Genomic DNA, 23,059 nt, shown 5'->3' on the forward strand with positions numbered 1-23,059 from the left:
AGACCCAGAGCGCGAGAGACCCAGAGCGCGAGAGACCCAGAGCGCGAGAGACCCAGAGCGCGAGAGACCCAGAGCGAGAGACCCAGAGCGCGAGAGACCCAGAGCGAGAGACCCAGAGCGCGAGAGACCCAGAGCGAGAGAGACCCAGAGCGAGAGAGACCCAGAGCGAGAGAGACCCAGAGCGAGAGACCCAGAGCGAGAGACCCAGAGCGAGAGCGAGCGCGAGAGACCCAGAGCGAGAGCGAGCGCGAGAGACCCAGAGCGAGAGCGAGCGCGAGAGACCCAGAGCGAGAGCGAGCGCGAGAGACCCAGAGCGCGAGAGGCCCAGAGCGCGAGAGGCCCAGAGCGAGAGGCCCAGAGCGCGAGAGCGAGCGCGAGAGACCCAGAGCGCGAGAGACCCAGAGCGCGAGAGACCCAGAGCGAGAGACCCAGAGCGCGAGAGACCCAGAGCGCGAGAGACCCAGAGCGAGAGCGAGCGCGAGAGACCCAGAGCGAGAGAGACCCAGAGCGAGAGACCCAGAGCGAGAGACCCAGAGCGAGAGAGACCCAGAGCGAGAGACCCAGAGCGAGAGACCCAGAGCGAGAGACCCAGAGCGAGAGCGAGCGCGAGAGACCCAGAGCGAGAGACCCAGAGCGAGAGCGAGCGCGAGAGACCCAGAGCGAGAGCGAGCGCGAGAGACCCAGAGCGAGAGCGAGCGCGAGAGACCCAGAGCGCGAGAGGCCCAGAGCGCGAGAGGCCCAGAGCGCGAGAGGCCCAGAGCGCGAGAGCGAGCGCGAGAGACCCAGAGCGCGAGAGACCCAGAGCGCGAGAGACCCAGAGCGAGAGACCCAGAGCGCGAGAGACCCAGAGCGCGAGAGACCCAGAGCGAGAACCAGAGCGAGAGACCCAGAGCGAGAGAGACCCAGAGCGAGAGACCCAGAGCGCGAGAGACCCAGAGCGAGAGCGAGCGCGAGAGACCCAGAGCGAGAGACCCAGAGCGAGAGAGACCCAGAGCGAGAGAGACCCAGAGCGAGAGACCCAGAGCGAGAGACCCAGAGCGAGAGACCCAGAGCGAGAGCGAGCGCGAGAGACCCAGAGCGAGAGCGAGCGCGAGAGACCCAGAGCGAGAGCGAGCGCGAGAGACCCAGAGCGAGAGCGAGCGCGAGAGACCCAGAGCGAGAGCGAGCGCGAGAGACCCAGAGCGAGAGCGAGCGCGACACAGACACAGACAACACAGACAGAGCTCCTGACTTGTTATAACTTTCTGGTTGTTAAGAGTGAGATAACGCGATTAAATTAGCAATAAATGTATAGGTAACCAAATTGTACAACTGAAGATCAACACAGGAGGAAAAGATTGAAAGAGTGAGTTAAAAGACCAATCTTAATTGTGCTAGCTAGCCAAATTCAATTTTTTCAGCAAGCTTACTGTCTAGCTCCAACTGTTTACTGGTGGCAACCATAGCAACACGGCCACTGAGGCAGCCCGGGCAGCACCAGCAGCAGAGACAGAGACGTTCCTCCCCTTTTTTGAATTTCCAGCAGAAATAAAATCAGAGAAGGGAAGAATCAATTTTAAGCACAGAATTCTGAGGGAGAACCCGACTACTTTGCCGACTACTCACACAACAGGAATGTTACAAACCTAGAAAAACGGTTTCTGACTTTAAACAGAACGGCACTGTCATGGTCCAGGGCAGTGAGGCTGCACTCAGCTCTTTTGTGCAGAACTTTCCCGCCCTAAGGAAGATAGCGGAAACAAAAAAAGACAAGGACAGCACCCCGACCTCTCCCCTCACCTCAGGCACCCCAACAGCTGGAGCCCAGACCTACACCCACACAACAGGTCTATCCTCCCCCCTGCCTGCCTACAACCACCAGAGCCAAGACCACACTACCTTTAGCCTGCTGAGAGACAGGCTGGATCTGTTAGAGGTATGGGTTACTGAGCTAAAGGAACAGCCCCTCAGCTACACCACCTCCAGCCAAGACACAGAGCTTCTACAGGACCAGATCAACCAGTGGAGGACCCAGCTGAAGAACTCTGTCCAGGAGCTGAGAGAGCCTTACCACAGCTCTTGAGGTAAAGGCCACCATGAGGAGAGAGCCTTGCCACAGCTCTTGAGGAGGTAAAGGCCACCATGAGGAGAGAGCCTTACCACAGCTCTTGAGGTAAAGGTCACCATGAGGAGAGAGCCTTACTACAGCTCTTGAGGTAAAGACCACCATGAGGAGAGAGCCTTACCACCGCTCTTGAGGTGGTAAAGACCACCATGGGGAGAGAGCTAGTGCAGGTAAAGGAGGAGATGGTAAAGGAGTTGTCTGTCATCAAGAGGGTGCTGCAGCACAGAGCGAAGACTGTAGAGACTCCTAGAGAGAAGCTGCAGCCCCGATTTCAAGTTTTCATAACAATCGGTAATCGGTATTTTTGGCCCCCGATTTGCCGATTATTATTTTTATTTTTATTTTAACACCTTTATTTAACTAGGCAAGTCAGATTAAGAACACATTCTTATTTTCAATGACGGCCTAGGAACGGGGGTTAACTGCCTTGTTCAGGGGGGATTCGTTTTTGCAACCTTCTGGTTACTAGTCCAACGCTCTAACCACCTGCCTTACATTGCACTCCACGAGGAGCCTGCATGGCAGGCTGACTACCTGTTACGCGAGGGCAGCATGAAGCCAAGGTAAGTTGCTAGCTAGCATTAAACTTATCTTATAAAAAACGATCAACCTTAACATAATCACTAGTTAACTACACATGGTTGATGATATTACTAGTTTATCTAACGTGTTAATTTCTCATCGAATCACAGCCAACTTCGACAAACGGATGATGATTTAACAAGCGCATTTGCGAAAAAAGCACTGTCGTTGCACTAATGTACCTAACCATAAACATCAATGCCTTTCTTTAAAATCAATACACAAGTATATATTTTTAAACCTGCATATTTAACTAATATTGCCAGCTAACATGAAATTGTGTCACTGCTCTTGCGTTCATTGCCTGGCTCGTTGCGAACTAATTTGCCAGAATTTTACGTAATTATGACATAACATTGAAGGTTGTGCAATATAACAGGAATATTTAGACTTAGGGATGCCACCCATTAGATGAAATATGGAACGGTTCCGTATTTCACTGAAAGAAAAAAACATTTGTTTTCGAGATGATAGTTTCTGGATTCGACCATATTAATGACCTAAGGCTCGTAATTCTGTGTGTTTATTATATTATATTTAAGTCTATGATTTGATAGAGCAGTCTGACTGAGCGGTGGTAGGCACCAGCAGGCTCGTAAGCATTCATTCAAACAGCACTTTACTGCGTTTTGCCAGCAGCTCTTCGCAATGCATTGCGTTGTTTATGACTTCAAGCCTGTCAACTCCCGTGATCAGGCTGGTGTAACCAATGTGAAATGGCTAGCGGGTGCGCGCTAATAGCGTTTCAAACGTCACTCGCTCTGAGACTTGGAGTAGTAGTTCCCCTTGCTCTACATCGGTAACGCTGCTTCGAGGGTGGCTGTTGTCGATGTGTTCCTGGTTCGAGCCCAGGTAGGAGTGAGGAGAGGGACGGAAGCTATACTGTTACACTGGCAATACTAAAGTGCCTATAAGAACATCCAATAGTCAAAAGTATATGAAATACAAATCGTATAGAGAGAAATAGTCCTATAATTCCTATAATAACTACAACCTAAAACTTCTTACCTGGGAATATTGAAGACTCATGTTAAAAGGAACCACCAGCTTTCATTTGTTCTCATGTTCTGAGCAAGGCACTTAAACATTAGCTTTCTTCCATGGCACATATTGCACTTTTACTTTCTTCTCCAACACTTTGTTTTTGCATTATTTAAACCAAATTGAACATGTTTCATTATTTATTTGAGGCTAAATTGATTTTATTTATGTATTATATTAAGTTAAAATAAGTGTTCATTCAGTATTGTTGTAATTGTCATTATTAAAAATAAAAGAAATCGACCGATTAATCAGTATCGGGTTTTTTTGGTCCTCAAATAATCGGTATCGGCGTTGAAAAATCATAATCGGTCGACCTCTACTACACACCCCTCCTTGTACACAGGCCCTGTGTACCCCAGCCCCAGACCGTAAACCCACTACTCTGGTAAAACCCACTGAGGTGGCCATCCTCATTGACTCAAATGGAAATTCATCCAAGAGGATAAACTCTTCCCTCACCACAAGGTGTCCAAAATATGGTGCCCAAAAACATAGGACGCACTCCACATCCTGTCCCAGCCTGACTTTGGCACACCAGGCCACATTATTATTTACACCAGCACCAACAACCTGCGAGAGGAGCAGGAGAGAGTAGGCAGCCTGGTCAACAGAATGGCAGAGAGGGCCTCTGAGTGGTTCCCGAACTCCCCCATCACCATCTCCACTCCGCTGCCCCGCAAAGACTTTCATCCACGTACCATTCAGAAAGTCAACGCTGACATCACCAGAGTGTGTGGCCTACTGCATGTGCACGTTGCTCACCACCCCAACAATCACCCCAGAGCATCTGCACGACCACTCCCACCTGAGGAAGCAGACAGTAGGGATGTTTGCCAAGTCTCTAAAGGACGTGGCACTTGGTAGACAAACAGCCCATGCCGCACTGGACAGAGGACCACCCAGAGACCCCTACCAGACCACGCCCCACCCGTCCAGTGTACCCCACCCACCACCAGAGCATCACCACTTCCATCGGCTTAGCCAGACTGGACCGGGCCCAGCCTACTACACCGCACCAGACCACCTCCTCTACCAGACCAGAGAGCTCTACGGCCCAGACCTGGCCCTCCTCCACAGGGCCCAACAGCAGGACCAACGCAGCTACGCAGAGGTCGTCAGAGGGCAAGAGAACCCTGTAGGATTGAGTGAGATTAAACAGCTCCACCAATACATCTCCACTAAACTGCTCTAAACAGGCACACACACACCTACTGTACTAATGGTTTACTTGCTCAATGAAAATGAATATATATATATATATATATATATATATATATAAAAAAAAATTGTTTGTTGCTGTTATCTAGTTTCTCACTCTTAACTTAACAGTTAGTAGTTAATGTATTTCTGACTGCTATTCTTTCTTTCTGCAACATGAAATCCCTATCAGTTAGCATGTGGAACATTCAGGGCCTAAACTCATCAACCTGAAGAGTTTCGCACTGGAGTTAAACAAAAAATCTTAAAGTTGTTGACGTCATCATTCTGCAAGAGACATGGTGTAAGGCAGACATTGCCACTCACTGTCCCATAGGCTACAGAGAGGTAATTGTGCCATCACAGAAACTCAGCTCTGTCAATAGAGGCAGAGACTCCAGAGGATTGATCATTTGGTACAAATACGAACTAGAAAATCTAATTCATCCCCTCAAAATTGGTAAATATCACATTTGGTTAAAACTGAAAAAAAAACTTGTACTGACTGTAAAAGATGTGTTCCTTTGCGCAATATATACAGTTGAAGACGGAAGTTTACATACACTTAGGTTGGAGTCATTAAAACTCCACAAATGTATTGTTAACAAACTATAGTTTTGACAAGTCGGTTAGGACATCTACTTTGTGCATGACACAAGTAATTATTCCAACAATTGTTTACAGACAGATTACTTCACTTCTAATTCACTGTATCACAATTCCAGTGGGTTAGAAGTTTACATAAACTAAGTTGACTTTGTCTTTAAACAGCTTGGAAAATTCCAGAAAATGATGTCATGGCTTTAGAAGCTTCTGATTGGAGGTTTACCTGTGGATGTTTTTCAAGGCCGACCTTCAAACACAGTGCCTCTTTGCTTGACATCATGGGGAAATCAGCCAAGACCTCAGAAGAAAAAAAAAAGTTCATCTGCACAAACAATAGTACGCAAGTATAAACACCATGGGACCACGCAGCCGTCATACTGCCCAGGAAGGAGATGAGTTCTGTCTCCTAGAGATGAACGTACTTTGGTGCGAAAAGCGCAAACCAATCCCAGAATAACAGCAAAGGACCATGTTAAGATGCTGGAGGAAACAGGTATTAAAGTATCTATATCCACAGTAAAACCAGTCCTATATCACCATAACCTGTAAGGCGACTCAGCAAGGACGAAGACAGTGCTCCAAAACTGCCATAAAAAAGCCAGACTACGGTTTGCAACTGCACATGGGGACAAAGATAGTACTTTTTGAAGAAATGTCCTCTGGTCTGATGAAACAAAAATAGAACTGTTTGGCCATAATGACCATCGTTATGTTTGGAGGAAAAAGGAGGAGGATTGCAAGCCGAAGAACACCATCCCAACCGTGAAGCTCGGGGGTGGCAGCATCATGTTGTGGGGGTACTTTGCTGCAGAAGGGACTGGTAGGCTTCACAAAATAGATGGCATCATGTTGACGGAAAATTATGTGGATATATTGAAGCAACATCTCAAGACATCAGTGAAGAAGTTAAAGCTTGGTCGCAAATGGGTCTTCCAAATGGACAATGACCCCAAGCATACTTCCAAAGTTGTGGCAAAATGGCAACAAAGTCAAGGTATTGGAGTGGCCATCACAAAGCCCTGACCTCAATCCTATAGAACATTTGTGGGCAGAACTGAAAAGGCGCGTGCGAGCAAGGAGGCCTACAAACCTGATTCAGTTCCACCAGCTCTGTCAGGAGAAATGGGACAAAATTCACCCAACGTATTGAGGGAAGCTTGTGGAAGGCTACGCAAAATGTTTGACCCAAGTTAAACAATTTAAAGGCAATGCTACCAAATACTAATTGAGAATGTGATGAAAGAAATAAAAGCTGAAAATAAAATCATTCTCTGCTATTATTCTGACATTTCACATTCTTAAAATAAAGTGGTGATCCTAACTGACCTAAGACTAATTGTGCAGGAATTGTGCAAAATGTATTTGGCTCAAAGGTGTATGTAAACTTCTGACTTCAACTGTACCTACTTACATTTTGGAAGCTAATAGATTGTGTTTAGTTAAAATATGAGACATCATTGTTATCAGAAGACTCTATTGACATGCATATTTGATTTGACACCCAAGATAGGCTATGGTCCCCCTCTCGAGATGGTCTCAGTTCAGTTCGCTTCAGGGGCTCTTTTGAGTGTTCACACTGAACTAAAAAATGACCGAGTACAGAAACATTTGCTGAAAGGGACCAAGGGAGAAAACACCATTAAAATATGACAGAGTGTTCTTTGAAAAGAGGACTATGTGAAAACACCCTTACTTACCGAAAGGAGCTTCCACGTGATTGGACGAACATGGCGCGGAATTCCAGACCAGCTCAACTTTCGTAATTCCTCTGAAAGGGGAACAGACAGAGAATTACATTATGACACTTTGAAAGAACATACAAGACCACTGAGATTCTTTGCCTGAAGAAAGCAAAAGAAAAGACAATAATTGAACACACAAATTTCATCAATTACATATTATACTACAAAACCTTAGGATACAGATACGCCTACAGCATCAGCCTAAGGCATTTATCATGTTTGCGTAGGGGGAAAACATATTTCCTGGAAAGACAGCGACATGCGTATTTACTGTGCAGCATATTTCCCCCAAAGACTCAGAATTGCCTGTTATCCAACACATACATAGACTGTGACGCCAGAAAATGAACCCAAAACATATGTTGGCTCTGGAGGAAAACATATTTCCTTGAAAGACAAAACCATGAATCTTTCTGATTTGGTGTATATTTTCCCCCAAATTCCCTGATATCCTACACATACAAATGAATTCCAAACGCAAAGCTTCTCCTCACTGTCTCTGACATCCATAACATTAGCATTTGACGGGTTTAAAGAGGTTTCCCACCACATGGTCAGGAGGCAGGGTTCTGGGACCCACGAGCGTTAATGTGAATAAATCTCACAGAGGTGCAAATTGGACTTTTAAATTGGAAAAGTGGGGCTCCCCCTGGGTCTATAAAACCACCAGAAAATATGGTTTATGCTGGATTCTTCACATTGGTTGTGTCCCAATTGGCAACCTATTCCCTATGTAGTGCACTTTTGACCAGGGCACATTAGTGCTAAGTCCTATTGGCCATGATAAAGAGTAGTACCTTATAAATGAAATACTAGGGTGCCATTTGGGACACAGACAAGGCCTTCACCTGTGTCATTCATCCATAGTTCACCAACGGCTATGCATCTAACTTCGCTTCAGCCTAACTAAAGTTTAGGACTGTATCATTAACATTCCGCCTGCCTATTCCAATCCAAATTCCACACAAATTCAACAAGAATCTCTTCAATGTAATTGCATATTGTGCATTGTCTCACTCGTGTTAGGAGAGCGGGGGGGGACTGATTTGTGTGTAAATGAGATGACAACGGCAGGCAAAACAGGTCAACGCCCCTCCCGTTCTCCATCCGACTCTACCTTGCCCTACATCTTTCTATCGTTATACCTCTCCTTCCATCCCTCCCACTCTACCTCCCTCCATGTAAAAACAAAAGCATCTCCGACTTAAGCCTAAACTCCCATCTCCACTCTTGTTCAAAGCACTGGCGCAAAATTGGTATAACACAGCAGACATATTGATTAGTTCCAAATGACTTTGCCCGGCAGTTCTAAAGCAAACGCAAGACAGTATTGTGTTAGTGACAGATATTGCAATGGGCAATGTTGGCCTGTTCTAAACAGGAAGGCCTGGATTAGTCCATTGGCTAAATCGAGTGTCCACTTATACAACTACTAATACGTTGTATAGCCTATCAGTACTGCTTTGTATACCATTGCCACTTAGGCAAGGCTACATTCTAAGCATGTTTGTTTTTCATCTATTTACCCTTTTATTTAGTATTTTCATTCCCAATGAGATTAAAAAAAACTTTTTCAGAAGAGAGCGAAAAGCCAGAAAACAAGCATTCATTATACATTCACCATATAACATCAACAACACAGTACCACAGTAGGCATAGGATAAAAGCTAGCCTATAGGATATAGACATTTTTCCATATTTCCTCCAGAGCCTCTGCTGACGTACATAGATTCTATAATGAATCACAGCCCACAGCACACTATGGTCACTTCCCAATAATCTATCCTTCTTCCTGAACTGTGCAATCGTTCACCAGGCACGGGCTATAGTAGGTTTCCATATACCAGTCATATCCTTTCAAATCCATAAAGGGATGTGAACAAGTGCACACTTCAGGAGGAAGGAGATTATTGGGACGCAACCCATCAGTAAGGAATCGCACAGAAGCCCTGAGGCTCCCTAGCAGGTAGAGACAGGAAATGTATATTAGAGGTCAACCGATTATGATTTTTTAACGCCGATACCGATTCGAGGACCAAAAAAAGACGATACCGATTAAATCGGCCAAATTTTTCTTTATTTATTTGTAATAATGACAATTACACCAATACTGAATGAACACTTATTTTAACTTCATACATCAATAAAATCAATTTAGCCTCAAATAAATAATGAAACATCTTGAATTTGGTTTAAATAATGCAAAAACAAAGTGTTGGAGAAGAAAGTAAAAGTGCAATATGTGCCATGTAAGAAAGCTAACGTTTAAGTGCCTTGCTCAGAACATGAGAACAAATGAAAGCTGGTGGTTCCTTTTAACATGAGTCTTCAATATTCCCAGGTAAGAAGTTTTAGGTTGTAGTTATTATCGGACTATTTCTCTCTATACGATTTGTATTTCATATACTTTTGACTATTGGATGTTCTTCTAGGCACTTTAGTATTGCCAGTGTAACAGTATAGCTTCCGTCCCTCTCCTCGCCCCTACCTGGGCTCGAACCAGGAACACATCGACAACAGCCACCCTCGAAGCAGCGTTACCCATGCAGAGCAAGGGGAACAACTACTCCAAGTCTCAGAGCGAGTGACGTTTGAAATGCTATTAGCGCGCACCCCGCTAGCCATTTCACATCGGTTACACCAGCCTAATCTTGGGAGTTGATAGGCTTGAAGTCATAAAAAACGCAATGCTTGAAGCATAATATAATAAACACACAGAAATACGAGCCTTAGGTCATTAATATAGTCGAATCCAGAAACTATAATCTCGAAAACAAAACGTTTCTTTCAGTGAAATACGGAACCGTTCCGTATTTTATCTAACGGGTGGCATCCCTAAGTCTAAATATTCCTGTTACATTGCTAAACCTTCAATGTTATGTCATAATTACATAACATTCTGGCAAATTAGTTCGCAACGAGCAGGCCGGCCCAAACTGTTGCATATACCCTGACTCTACGTGCAATGAACGCAAGAGAAGTGACACAATTTCACCTGGTTAATATTGCATGCTAACCTGGATTTCTTTTAGCTAAATATGCAGGTTTAAAAATATATACTTGTCTATTGATTTTAAGAAAGACATTGATGTTTATGGTTAGGTACACGTTGGAGCAATGAAAGTCCTTTTTCGCGAATGCGCACCGCATCGATTATATGCAACACAGGACAGGCTAGATAAACTAGTAATATCATCAACCATGTGTAGTTAACTAGTGATTATGATGGATTGATTGTTTTTTATAAGATAAGTTTAATGCTAGCTAGCAACTTACCTTAGCTTCTTACTGCATTCGCGTAACAGGCACGCTGCTCGTGGAGTGCAATGTAAAGCAGGTGGTTAGAGCGTTGGACTAGTTAACCGTAAGGTTGCAAGATTGAATCCCCGAGCTGACAAGGTAAAAATCTGTTGTTCTGCCCCTGAACAAGGCAGTTAACTGACTTGCCTAGTTAAGCAAAGGTGTAAAAAAATAAAATACAAAAAAATAATAATAATAAAAAGAAGATGAAAAAAAAATAAATAGGCAAATCGATGTAAAAAATGACCTATTGTTATGAAAACTTGAAATTGGCCCTAATTAAATCGGCCATTCCGATTAGTCAGTCGACCTCTAACGTATATAGTTATCAAGACGTAAAGCATATGTTGCAATCTACTGCAAAGATAGCCTGCAGAGTTCTGTATTACTACAGTGGGGGGAAAAAGTATTTAGTCAGCCACCAATTGTGCAAGTTCTCCCACTTAAAAAGATGAGAGATGCCTGTAATTTTCATCATAGGTACACGTCAGCTATGACAGACAAAATGAGAAAAAAATCCAGAAAATCACATTGTAGGATTTTTTATGAATTTATTTGCAAATTATGGTGGAAAATAAGTATTGGAGAATAAGTAAAATAAGTCCATGGAGAATAAGAGCACCTCCTCCCAGCTGCCCACTGCTCTGAGGCTAGGAAACACTGTTACCACCGATAAATCCACTATAATTTCAATAAGCATCTCTCTACGGCTGGCCGTGCTTTCTACCTGGCTAACCCTACCCCGGTCAACTGCCCGGCACCCTCCACAGCAACCCGTCAATGCCCCCACCATTTCTCCTTCACACAAATCCAGATAGATGATGTTCTGAAAGAGCTGCAAAATCTGAACCCATACAAATCAGCCGGGCTATACAATCTGGACCCTCTCTTTCTAAAATGATCTGCCGAAATTGTTGCAACCCCTATTACGAGCATGTTCAACCTCTCGTATCGTCTGAGATTCCCAAAGATTGGAAAGCTGCCGTGGTCATCCCCCTCTTCAAAGCGGGTGACACTCTAGACCCAAACTGTTACAGACCTATATCTATCCTACTCTGTCTTTCTAAGGTCTTCAAAAGCCAAGTTAACAAACAGATTACCGACCATTTCGAATCCCACCGTACCTTCTCCGCTATGCAATCTGGTTTCAGAGCTGGTCATGGGTGCACCTCAGCCACGCTAAAGGTCCTAAACGACATCATAACCGCCATCGATAAGAGACATTACTGTGCAGCCATATTCATCGACCTGGCCAAGGCTTTCGACTCTGTCAATCACCACATTGTTATTGGCAGACTAGACAGCCATGGTTTCTCAAATGACTGCCTCGCCTGGTTTACCAACTACTTCTCTGATAGAGTTCAGTGTGTCAAATCGGAGGGCTTGTTGTCCGGACCTCTTGCAGTCTCCATGGGTGTGCCACAGGGTTCAATTCTCGGGCCGACTCTCTTCTTTGTATACATCAATGATGTTGCTTTTGCTGATGGTGATTCTCTGATCCACCTCTACGCAGACGACACCATTCTGTATACTTCTGGCCCCTCTTTGGACACTGTGATATTAACTAACCTCCAGACGAGCTTCAATGCCATACAACTCTCCTTCTGTGGCCTCCAACTGCTCTTAAACGCAAGTAAAACTAAATGCATGCTATTCAATCGATCACTGCCCGCACCTGCTTGCCCGTCCAGCATCACTACTCTGGACGGCTCTGACTTAAAATACGTGGACAACTACAAATACCTGGGTGTCTGGTTAGACTATAAACTCTCCTTCCAGACTCACATTAAGCATCTCCAATCAAAAATTAAACCTAGAATCGGCTTCCTATATCGCAACAAAGCATCCTTCACTCATGCTGCCAAACATACCTTCGTAAAACTGACCATCCTACCGATCCTCGACTTCGGTGATGTCATCTATAAAATAGCCTCCAACACTCTACTCAACAAACTGGACGCAGTCTATCACAGTGCCATCCGTTTTGTCACCAAAGCCCCATACACATCCCACCATTGCGACCTGTACGCTCTCGTTGGTTGGTCCTCGCTTCATACTCGTCGCCAAACCCACTGGCTACAGGTTATCTACAAGTCTCTGCTAGGTAAAGCCCCGCCTTATCTCAGCTCACTGGTCACCATAGTAGCACCCACGCGTAGCACGCACTCCAGCAGGTATATCTCACTGGTCACCCCCAAAGCCAATTCCTCCTTTGGTCGTCTTTCCTTCCAGTTCTCTGCTGCCAATGACTGGAACGAACTGCAAAAATCTCTGAAGCTGGAGACTCATATCTCCCTCACTAGCTTTAAGCACCAGCTGTCAGAGCAGCTCACAGATAGCCTATCTGTAAACAGCCCATCTACCTTATTACCTCATCCCCATACTGTATTTATTTCTTTATCTTGCTCCTTTGCACCCCAGTATCTCTACTTGCACATTCATCTTCTGCACATCTACCATTCCAGTGTTTAATTGCTATATTGTAATTACTTCGCCACCATGGCCTATTTATTGCCTTAACTTACCTCATTTGCACTCACTGTATATAGACTTTTTGTTTTCTTTTGTTCTACTGTATTATTGACTGTATGTTTTGTTTATTCCATGTGTAACTTTGTGTTGTTGTATGTGTCGAATTGCTATGCCTTATCTTGGCCAGGTCGCAGTTGCAAATGAGAACTTGTTCTCAACTAGCCTACCTGGTGAAATAAAGGAGAAATAAAAAAAAATATATATAAAATAATTAAACACTAATGTAATGCATATATGCACCATTGAGACCATACCGTCAGGCCGTAACACCGCCTGGTATGGCAAATGCACCGCCCGCAACCATAGGGCTCTTCAGAGGGTCGGTGCGGTATTCCCAACGCATCACCGGGGGCAAGCTGCCTGCCCTTCAGGACATCTACAGCACCCGGTGTCACAAGAAGGACAAAAAGATCATCAAGGACATAAACCACTTGAGCCACTGCCTGTCAACTAGAGGTCGACCGATTACTCGGAACGGCCAATTAATTGGGGACGATTTCAAGTTTTCATAACAATCGGAAATCGGTATTTTTAGACGCCGATTTTTTACACCTTCATTTAACTAGGCAAGTCAGTTAAAAACACATTCTTATTTTCAATGACGGCCTAGGAACGGTGGGTTAACTGCCTTGTTCAGGGGCAGAACGACATATTTTTACCTTGTCAGCTCGGGGATTCAATCTTGCAACCTTACGGTTAACCTCTCTAGGGGAGGTGGGACGAAATCGTCCCACACTATTCAACAGCCAGTGACAAATCAGAGCGCCAAATTTAAAACCACAAAATGTCATAATTCAAAGTTCTCAAACATAGGACTATTTTACACCATTTTATAGATACACTTCTCCTGAATCGAACCACGTTGTCCGATTTCCAAAAGGCTTTACAGCGAAAGCAAAACATTAGATTATGTTAGGAGAATACATAGACACAAATAATCACACAGCCATTTTCCAAGCAAGCATATATGTCACATAAACCAAAACCACAGCTAAATGCAGCACTAACCTTTGATGATCTTCATCAGATGACACTCCTAGGACATTATGTTATACAATACATGCATTTTTTGTTCAACCAAGTTCATATTTATATCAAAAAACAGCTTTTTACATTAGCATGTGATGTTCAGAACTAGCATACCCACCGAAAACTTCCGGTGAATTTACTAAATTACTCACGATAAACGTTCACAAAAAACATAACAATTATTTTAAGAATTATAGATGCAGAACTCCTTTATGCAATCGCGGTGTCTGATTTTAAAATAGCTTTTCAGCGAAAGCACATTTTGCAATATTCTGAGTAGATAGCCCGGCCATCATGGCTAGCTATTTTGACACCCACCAAGTTTGGCACTCACCAAACTCAGATTTACTATAAGAAAAATTGGATTACCTTTGCTGTTCTTCGTCAGAATGCACTCCCAGGACTTCAACAACAAATGTTGTTTTGGTTCCAAATAATCCATAATTATATCCAAATACCGCCGTTTTGTTCGTGCGTTCAGGTAACTATCCGAAGGGTGATGCGCGAGCGCATTTCGTGACAAAAAAATTCCCATTACAGTACTTCGAAGCATGTCAAACGCTGTTTAAAATACATTTTTATGCTATTTTTCTCGTAAAATAGCGATAATATTCTAACCGGGCGACATTGTATTCATTCAAAGGCTGAAAGAAAAAAATGAATTCTCATGAACGCGCATCTCCAGTGTCACTGTCCCCAGCCTGACCACTCACAAATTCCCCTGCTGTTCTTCGCCCTGAGACAGCAGACACGTCATTCCACTTTCTGGCGCCTTCTGAGAGCCAATGGAAGCCTTAGAAAATGTCACGTTACACCAGAGATGCTGTATTTTCGATAGAGATGCAACAGAAAGATAACAAATTGTCAGACAGGGCGCTTCCTGTATGGAATCTTCTCAGGTTTTGGCCTGCCATATGAATTATGTTATACTCACAGACACCATTCAAACAGTTTTAGAAACTTTAGTGTTTTCTATCCAAATCTACTAATTATATGCATATTCTCGTTTCTGGGCAAGAGTAGTAACCAGTTTAAATCGGGTACGTTTTTTATCCGGCCATGCAAATACTGCCCCCTAGCCCCAACAGGTTAACTAGTCCACCGCTCTAACCACCTGCTTTACATAGCACTCCACGAGGAGCCTGCCTGTTACGCGAATGCAGTAAGAAGTCAAGGTAAGTTGCTAGCTAGCATTAAACGTATCTTATAAAAAACAATCAATCCATCATAATCACTAGTTAACTACACATGGTTGATGATATTACTAGTTTATCTAGCCTGTCCTGCGTTGCATATAATCGCTTAGGTACACGTTGCTCCAACGTGTAACTAACCATAAACATCAATGCCTTTCTTAAAATCAATACACAAGGATATATTTTTATACCTGCATACTTAGTTAATATTGCCTGCTAACATGAATTTCTTTTAACTAGGGAAAATGTGTCACTTCTCTTGCAACAGAGTCAGGGTATATGCAGCAGTTTGGGCCACCTGGCTCGTTGCGATCTGTGAAGACTATTTCTTCCTAACAAAAGACAGCTGACTTCGCCAAACGGGGGATGATTTAACAAAAGCGCATTTGCGAAAAAAGCACAATCGTTGCACGACTGTACCTAACCATAAACAACAATGCCTTATTTAAAATCAGTGTACAGAAGTATACATTTTTAAACTTGCATATTTAGCTAAAAGAAATCCAGGTTAGCAGGCATTATTAACCAAGTGAAATTGTATCACTTCTCTTGTGTTCACTGCATGCAGAGTCAGAGTATATGCAACAGCTTGGGCCGCCTGGCTCGTTGCGAACTAATTTGCCAGAATTTTACGTAATTATGACATAACATTGAAGGTTGTGCAATGTAACAGGAATATTTAGACTTAGGGATGCCACCCGTTAGATGAAATACGGAACGGTTCCGTATTTCACTGAAAGAAAAAAACGTTTGTTTTCGAGATTATAGTTTCCGGATTCGACCATATTAATGACCTAAGGCTCGTAATTCTGTGTGTTTATTATATTATAATTAAGTCTATGATTTGATAGAGCAGTCTGACTGAGCGATGGTAGGCACCAGCGGGCTCGTAAGCATTCATTCAAACAGCACTTTCGTGTGTTTTGCCAGCAGCTCTTGCGCTGTTTATGACTTCAAGCCTATCAACTCCCAAGATTAGGCTGGTGTAACCGATGTGAAATGGCTAGCTAGTTAGCGGGTGCGCCCTAACAGCATTTCAAACGTCACTCGCTTTGAGACTTGGAGTGGTTGTTCCCCTTGCTCTGCATGGGTAACGCTGCTTCGAGTGTGGCTGTTGTCGATGTGTTCCTGGTTCGAGCCCAGGTAGGAGCGAGGAGAGGGACGGAAGCTATACTGTTACACTGGCAATACTAAAGTGCCTATAAGAACATCCAATAGTCAAAGGTATATGAAATACAAATCGTACAGAGAGAAATAGTCCTATAATACCTACAACCTAAAACTTCTTACCTGGGAATATTGAAGACTCATGTTAAAAGGAACCACCAGCTTTCATTTGTTCTCTTGTTCTGAGCAAGGCACTTAAACGTTAGCTTTCTTCCATGGCACATATTGCACTTTTACTTTCTTCTCCAACACTTTGTTTTTGCATTATTTAAACCAAATTGAACATGTTTCATTATTTATTTGAGGCTAAATTGATTTTATTGATGTATTAGGTTAAAATAAGTGTTCATTCAGCATTGTTGTAATTGTCATTATTACAAATAAATAAATAAAAAATGGCTGATTAATCGGTATGGGCTTTTTTGGTCCTCGAATAATCGGTATCGGTGTTGAAAAATCATAATCGGTCGACCTCTACTGTCAACCCTGTTATCATCCAGAAGGCGAGGTCAGTACAGGTGAATCAAAGCTGGGGACGAGAGCCTGAAAAACAGCTTCTATCTCAAGGCTGTTAAATTAGCCATCACTAGTCGGCCTCCACCCAGTACCCTGCCCTGTACTTAGTCACCGTCACTAACCGACTGCCACCCGGTTACTCTACCACGCACATAGACTGCTGCCCTATGTACATAGAGAATGGTCATTTGTTTAAATAAGGTTTTAGTCATTTCATATGTATATACTGTATTCTAGTCAACGCCATCCTTTTCAACAATTGCTGTATATACACACACACTATTCTATCCTACGTATTCTTCAGATGTGTGTGTGTGTGTGGTTACTACATGATTCCATATGTGTTATTTCATAGTTTATGTCTTCACTATTATTCTACAATGTAGAAAATAGTAAAACTAAAGGAAAACCCTTGAATGAGTAGGTGTCCGCTCTGGATAAGAATGTCTGCTAAATGACTAAAATGTCCAAACTTTTGACTGGTACTGTATTTGTACTCCGTATTTGTACTCGTCCTAATATTACATATTAATTCATGTCTTGTACTTTTAGATGTGTGTTTTGTTAGCTACTACTGCACTGTTGGAGCTAGGAACACAAGCATTTCGCTACACCCACAATAACATCTGCTAAATATGTGTATGCGACCATTAAAATTTGATTTGATGGAGATTATTTGAATGGCATGGGCTTGGTAATTAACCCAAACCTAACCTTCTAGAGCCACAGGGCAGCTGTTGGGAAGGAGAGGAGAGGCATGATGAAATGGTGCAGAAGAAAGAGGGATGAGAGAAGAGAGCGGGACGGGGGAGTGCAAGGGGGAGCAGAGGGAGGAGAGAGAGATAAGGAAAAGGTAGGGAGCAGAGAAAAAGAGGTAGATAGACGACAGTGGAGGGAGAATCACACCACATTCAAAGTTACACTGAGGGGGCACCTTTAAAGAACCCCAAGGCTTTACATGGAGGGAAGAAACTTTATAGGGAAAGGAATCCACTCAATGAATTAAATACAGAGCTACTCAACGGTGTCGCTCCTCAGTCCGCATTTTGCACCTTCGAACTCTCATCTGCGCCGTCAGCCGCATTAATTGATTAATTTATCTTACTAGCCGTTAATTAAACTACCTGTTTCCCAACTGACATTAATCTCACAGTGGGGAGAGAGTCAGACACAGACTTACACACTTTCTCTCCTCGGGCGCTGATGACCTGGAAAGATGACCGTTCTCATGGCCATACGTGCAAGGCTTCTGTGTTTGGGAGGGCTAGAGGTCAGACATTTACCTGGCACCATCTGGCCAGCAGTGTGAGAGCATCTGCCTGCTGCAGCCATACATCACAGATGGAACATCACGGGACATGACGGAACACACCCTCTGTGCTCGCTGCATTCTAAACACTACTCGAAAAAATCTAAACTGGGGAAATCTTAAATTACATTCTATTCACGCATAGGGATTAGGTCAACAGTACTGTGCTACATGGGTACCTCTGGTTGAAAGTAGAGCACTAATGGTTCAAATGAGTGCACTATAAAAGGTAATAGAATATTATTTAAGACGCTGTCTGCATGTCCCTTTAACATCCCCTCCCGAGCTGACTAAGTCAGCTAACTGATGAGGAAATTCCATCCGGAGCTCCTGCTACATGGCGAAAGAAACAACACGACCTTGCTCAGTTTCCTAGTCTTATTGCAAATGCTATTTCATTACTGGCCGGGGCTGTCTTGTTTCTCGGAAAACACAGCTTTTTCAAGAATATATCACTTGTTCGTTATAATAAAATAGCAAAGCCTAAAACACTAGTTGAACAAGGTCCCTAGGGACGTGGACCCAGAGCTAAATCAAATCAGAAGTCTCAGAACACTGAGTGAGATTATGAGGGAAAGCACAGTGTGAAGCACGCAGTCGGTCAGTCAGCATTGTGTCTGTGAGCTATGAGGCTCATCTAAGAGAAACCGAGAAAAGGCATATCCTAGACAGGGTGACACAGGCCAAGTCAAATAATTAAAGCCGAACGCCAATTAAATGAAAATGCCAGCACAGACTACTAATGACACATAGAATATACTGTAGGCCTATTTCTATAGCGAAGACATTGAGAGTGTGTAGAATTGCTAAAAATTTGCTGTTTAAACAGCAAAAGAACTCTGCCCCATGCAAAATGTGTAGAATTGGCAGAAATGTACTTTAAAACTGCAACAATATGAGGGGTGTAGAATTAAAGCTGCTTTCCTTCTGCAAAACAAACAAGAACCTATGTACGCCATTGGCCATGTTCACTACTCCCCCCCCCCCCCCCCCCGGAAGAATCCTAGGGGAAGCACTGTGTTGCGTCATAGAATCTCTCCCCAGGAGGTCACTTCCTATCCCAGACACCTTGTCCTTAGACTACTGCGTTAATGGTTTATTCATGAGCTCACACGGGATAGGCCTTGGCTACAGTACATTTTCGCTTGTGGCCGCGCCGGTACTTCGTGACATCGTGTACCTCCTGTTTAAGCATTTTAACAGCTGTATCCCTATGGGAGAAGTTGAAGTAATGGATGCTAAATACCTTCAATATTGCAATGTTTATAATGTACGGTAGAATCCCAACACAGATTGTGTCGTTCAAATCACCAGATGGAGAGTCAAATGCTTGGATTTGAGTCCACATCCGGTGTGTGTGTGTGTGTGTGTGTGTGTGTGTGTGTGTGTGTGTGTGTGTGAGAAAGAGAGGAATATTTTTTTTGGGGAGAAAGGCAGAGAAAGACAGGCCATTTATCAGGAAAGATGAGAGCTGTCAGTCTGTGTGCTGACTGAGTGAGGAAATGATGGCAGAGGGAGGCAGACAGTTGGCAGGCCGGAGCCACGCACTATTCAGACACGACTCAGATGGAGAGGGCAATGGGGCGGACAGACAGCCAAGAAGTCCTCACACACATAGACAGACACTACAAAACAAACACTTCCTTGTCGGTGTCAGACATAGGCCTAGAAAAACCATAAAGTGATAGGCTATAATATCAGACAGTGACAGCAGATCCCGTAGGCCTATTCCGATCATGGCCGACAACAACCCAAGAAATTAGAGCTAAGCCCAACTCCACATTCCGAGCAACATCCTGCTGCACTCTGTGTCTCATGTAGTTCTGTAAAACTAACGTGGACAGGCTACAATATCAGTGGCAGGCAGATCCCCATTTCTTCAAACGCAGGGAGCCTAAGACAACATCCCCAGCAGACAAACTAGGGCCTACCTCCACATCATCACTATCATGGCTAACAAGAATGTCATCCGGCCTGACACATTTATTTGGCGCTGTAAAAGTTTTAGCTGATGCTCTAAACCTTAAGCACTGAGTCTGTCTGTGTGAGAGACAGAGTACAGTGCTATTAACTCAGGTAAAGGACGAAAAGACAAGCAGCTGGTGACGACAGGCTCGTGAACTAATGGGAGTCCTGTAAAAAGATACTCCTCCGTATTACCACCTGGCTTCTGGACGATGAAATGTAATCTACGTCCCAAATGGCACCCTATTCTTCCCTATAAAGTGAACTACTTTTGACCCAAGCATATATTGTGCACTAGGCCCATATAGGAAATATGGTTCCATTTGGGACGCAGTCATGGTGAGATATAGTGCTGGTGACTGGGAAGTGAACGGTACAGTAAGGACCCAGTCAACTCCCCCTAGCCTGGCCTCTCAAAGTCACTGCCGAGAGAGGTGGTCGGCTTCTTAAACTGATTGCATTATAAATTCCTCTGCTTCTTATAAATTATCCTACTTCTCCCGTGAAGTTTTTAACAACGTACAATATTCTAATTTCAGATGACACTTTTGAAAACCAACTTATTTAAACTTCTCCCTAAAGTCTAAAGTGTGTATACGATGCCAGCTTTTTAATAAGGCTGAGTAAAAAATGTGTTAAGGTCTAAAATGTACTGTAGATGAAGTGGCAGTTGAGGCAGGGATGAGGCAGCCCCCAGGTCTCTATACTATTTGTGATTTGGTTCATGGGGAGTTCATACTCTTGGATCTACTATGGGAAGACAAAGTTCAGCCAGGCTGCCACTGAACCACAATGTAATCTAGTGAGTCATACTCCCACTGTCAAGGCACCCGCATGTTTCCCAGCCGAAACCATTCGGAAGAGTTTGTGCATACAGTGCAGTCGGAAAGTATTCAGACCCTTTGACTTTTTCCACATTTTGTTACGTTACACCCTTATTCTAAAATTGATTAAATTGTTTTCCTCATCAATCTACACACAATACCCAATAATGACAAAGAAAAAAACTGATTGAGACATTTTTGCTCAGTTATTTAAAAATAAATTAAAGCTGAAATACACATTTACATAAGAATTCAGACCCTTTACTGAGTACTTTGTTGAAGCACCTTTGGCAAAGATTACAGCCTAGAGTCGTCTTGGGTTACAGCCTAGAGTCATCTTGGGTATGACGCTACAAGCTTGGCACACCTGTATTTGTGAGTTTCTCCAATTCTATGCAGATCCTCTCAAGTTCTGTCAGGTTGGATGGGGAGTGTCACGGCACAGCTATTTTCAGGTCTCTCCTGAGATGTTCGATCAGGTTCAAGTCCGTGCTCTGGCTGGGCCACTCAAAGACATCCAAAGACTTGTCCCGAAGCCCTGCGTTGTCTTGGCTGTGTGCTTAGGGTCATTGTCCTGTTGGAAGGTGAAACTTCCAACCAGTCGGAGGTCCTGAGCACTCTGGAGCAGGTTTTCATCAAGGATCTCGCTGTACTTTGCTCCGTTCATCATTGCCTCGATCCTGACTAGTCTCCCAGTCCCTGCCGCTGAAAAACATCCCCACAGCATGATGCTGCCACCACCATACTACACCGTAGGGATGGTGTCAGGCCAAAGAGATCAATCTTGGTTTCACCAGACCAGAGAATCTTCTTTTCCATGTTCTGAGAGTCTTTAGGTGTCCTTTGGTAAACTCCAAGCGGGCTGTCATGTGCCTTTTACTGAGGAGTGGCTTCCATCGGGCCACTCTACCATAAAGGCCTGATTGGTAGAGTGCTGCAGAGATGGCTGTCCTTCTGGAAGGTTCTCCCATCTCCACAGAGGAACTCTAGAGCTCATCCAGAATGACCATCGGGTTCTTGATCACCTCCTTGACCAAGGCCCTTCCGGGCCAAACTGAGCAATAGGGGGAGGTGGCCAGCTCTAGGAAGAGTCTTGGTGGTTCGAAACGTCTTCCATTTAAGAATGATGGAAGCCACTGTGTTCTTGGGGACCTTCAATGCTGCAGAAATGTGTTGGTACCCTTCCCCAGATGTGTGCTTCGACATGATCCTGTCTCGGGGCTCTATGGACAATTCCTTCGACGTCATGGCTTGGATTTTGCTCTGGCATGTACGGTCAACTCTGGGACCTAATATAGACAGTTGTGTGCCTTTCCAAATTATATCCAATCAATTGAATTTACCACAGGTGGACTCCAATTAAGTTCTAGAAACATCTCAAGGATGAGCAATGGAAACAGGATGCACCAGAGCTCAACATTGAGTTTCATAGCTAAGGGTCTGAATACTTATGTAAATAAGTATTTTTTATTTTTAATACATTTGCTAACATTTTCAAAAACATGTTTTTGCTTTGTCATTATGGGGTATTGTGTGTAAATAGAGGAAAAACATGTATTTCATACATTTTCGAATAAGGCTGTAATGTGACAAAATGTGAATGCACTGTATATTATGAGAACATTGTGTGACGTTTTTGTTAGTTTTGGACTTGCGGCTGTTCGGGCACACAAAAACATTTCTCGAGGCAAGCCGAAGTCGGTAGCCGAAGTCTACATCCCTTCATCTGTGATTGGTCAACAGTAGAGATTTTTCAATAAAGTATTTGTCATTCAATGAGAGACGACTGGTTATGCAAACTTTTTCATTGAGAGATACATCTAGCTAGGATTGGTGCAGTGTAAAATTGCGAGACTAATATCTGCTCGGCTAAAATGTCAAAATGAATGACAGATTTCTAGAGTAATCATAGATTAAATTCTGACTATTTTGAGGAAGTGTATGTA

At 43.7% G+C, this 23,059-nt stretch overlaps 1 protein-coding gene across 3 annotated transcripts in view; it reads right to left on the reverse strand.

Moving 5' to 3' along the window:
* tbc1d22a (TBC1 domain family, member 22a) overlaps positions 1 to 23,059 on the reverse strand; it is a 211,892-nt gene that overhangs the window by 154,507 nt on the left and 34,326 nt on the right. For all 3 annotated transcript variants that reach the window (XM_014152782.2, XM_014152784.2, XM_014152781.2), the window contains exon 6: positions 7,231 to 7,301. In XM_014152782.2, the coding sequence (XP_014008257.1) occupies positions 7,231 to 7,301 (71 nt within the window). The remainder of the gene's footprint in view (positions 1 to 7,230; positions 7,302 to 23,059) is intronic.

The sequence above is a fragment of the Salmo salar genome, chromosome ssa17, assembly GCF_905237065.1.
Source record: "Salmo salar chromosome ssa17, Ssal_v3.1, whole genome shotgun sequence".
NCBI classification, from domain to species: domain Eukaryota; kingdom Metazoa; phylum Chordata; class Actinopteri; order Salmoniformes; family Salmonidae; genus Salmo; species Salmo salar.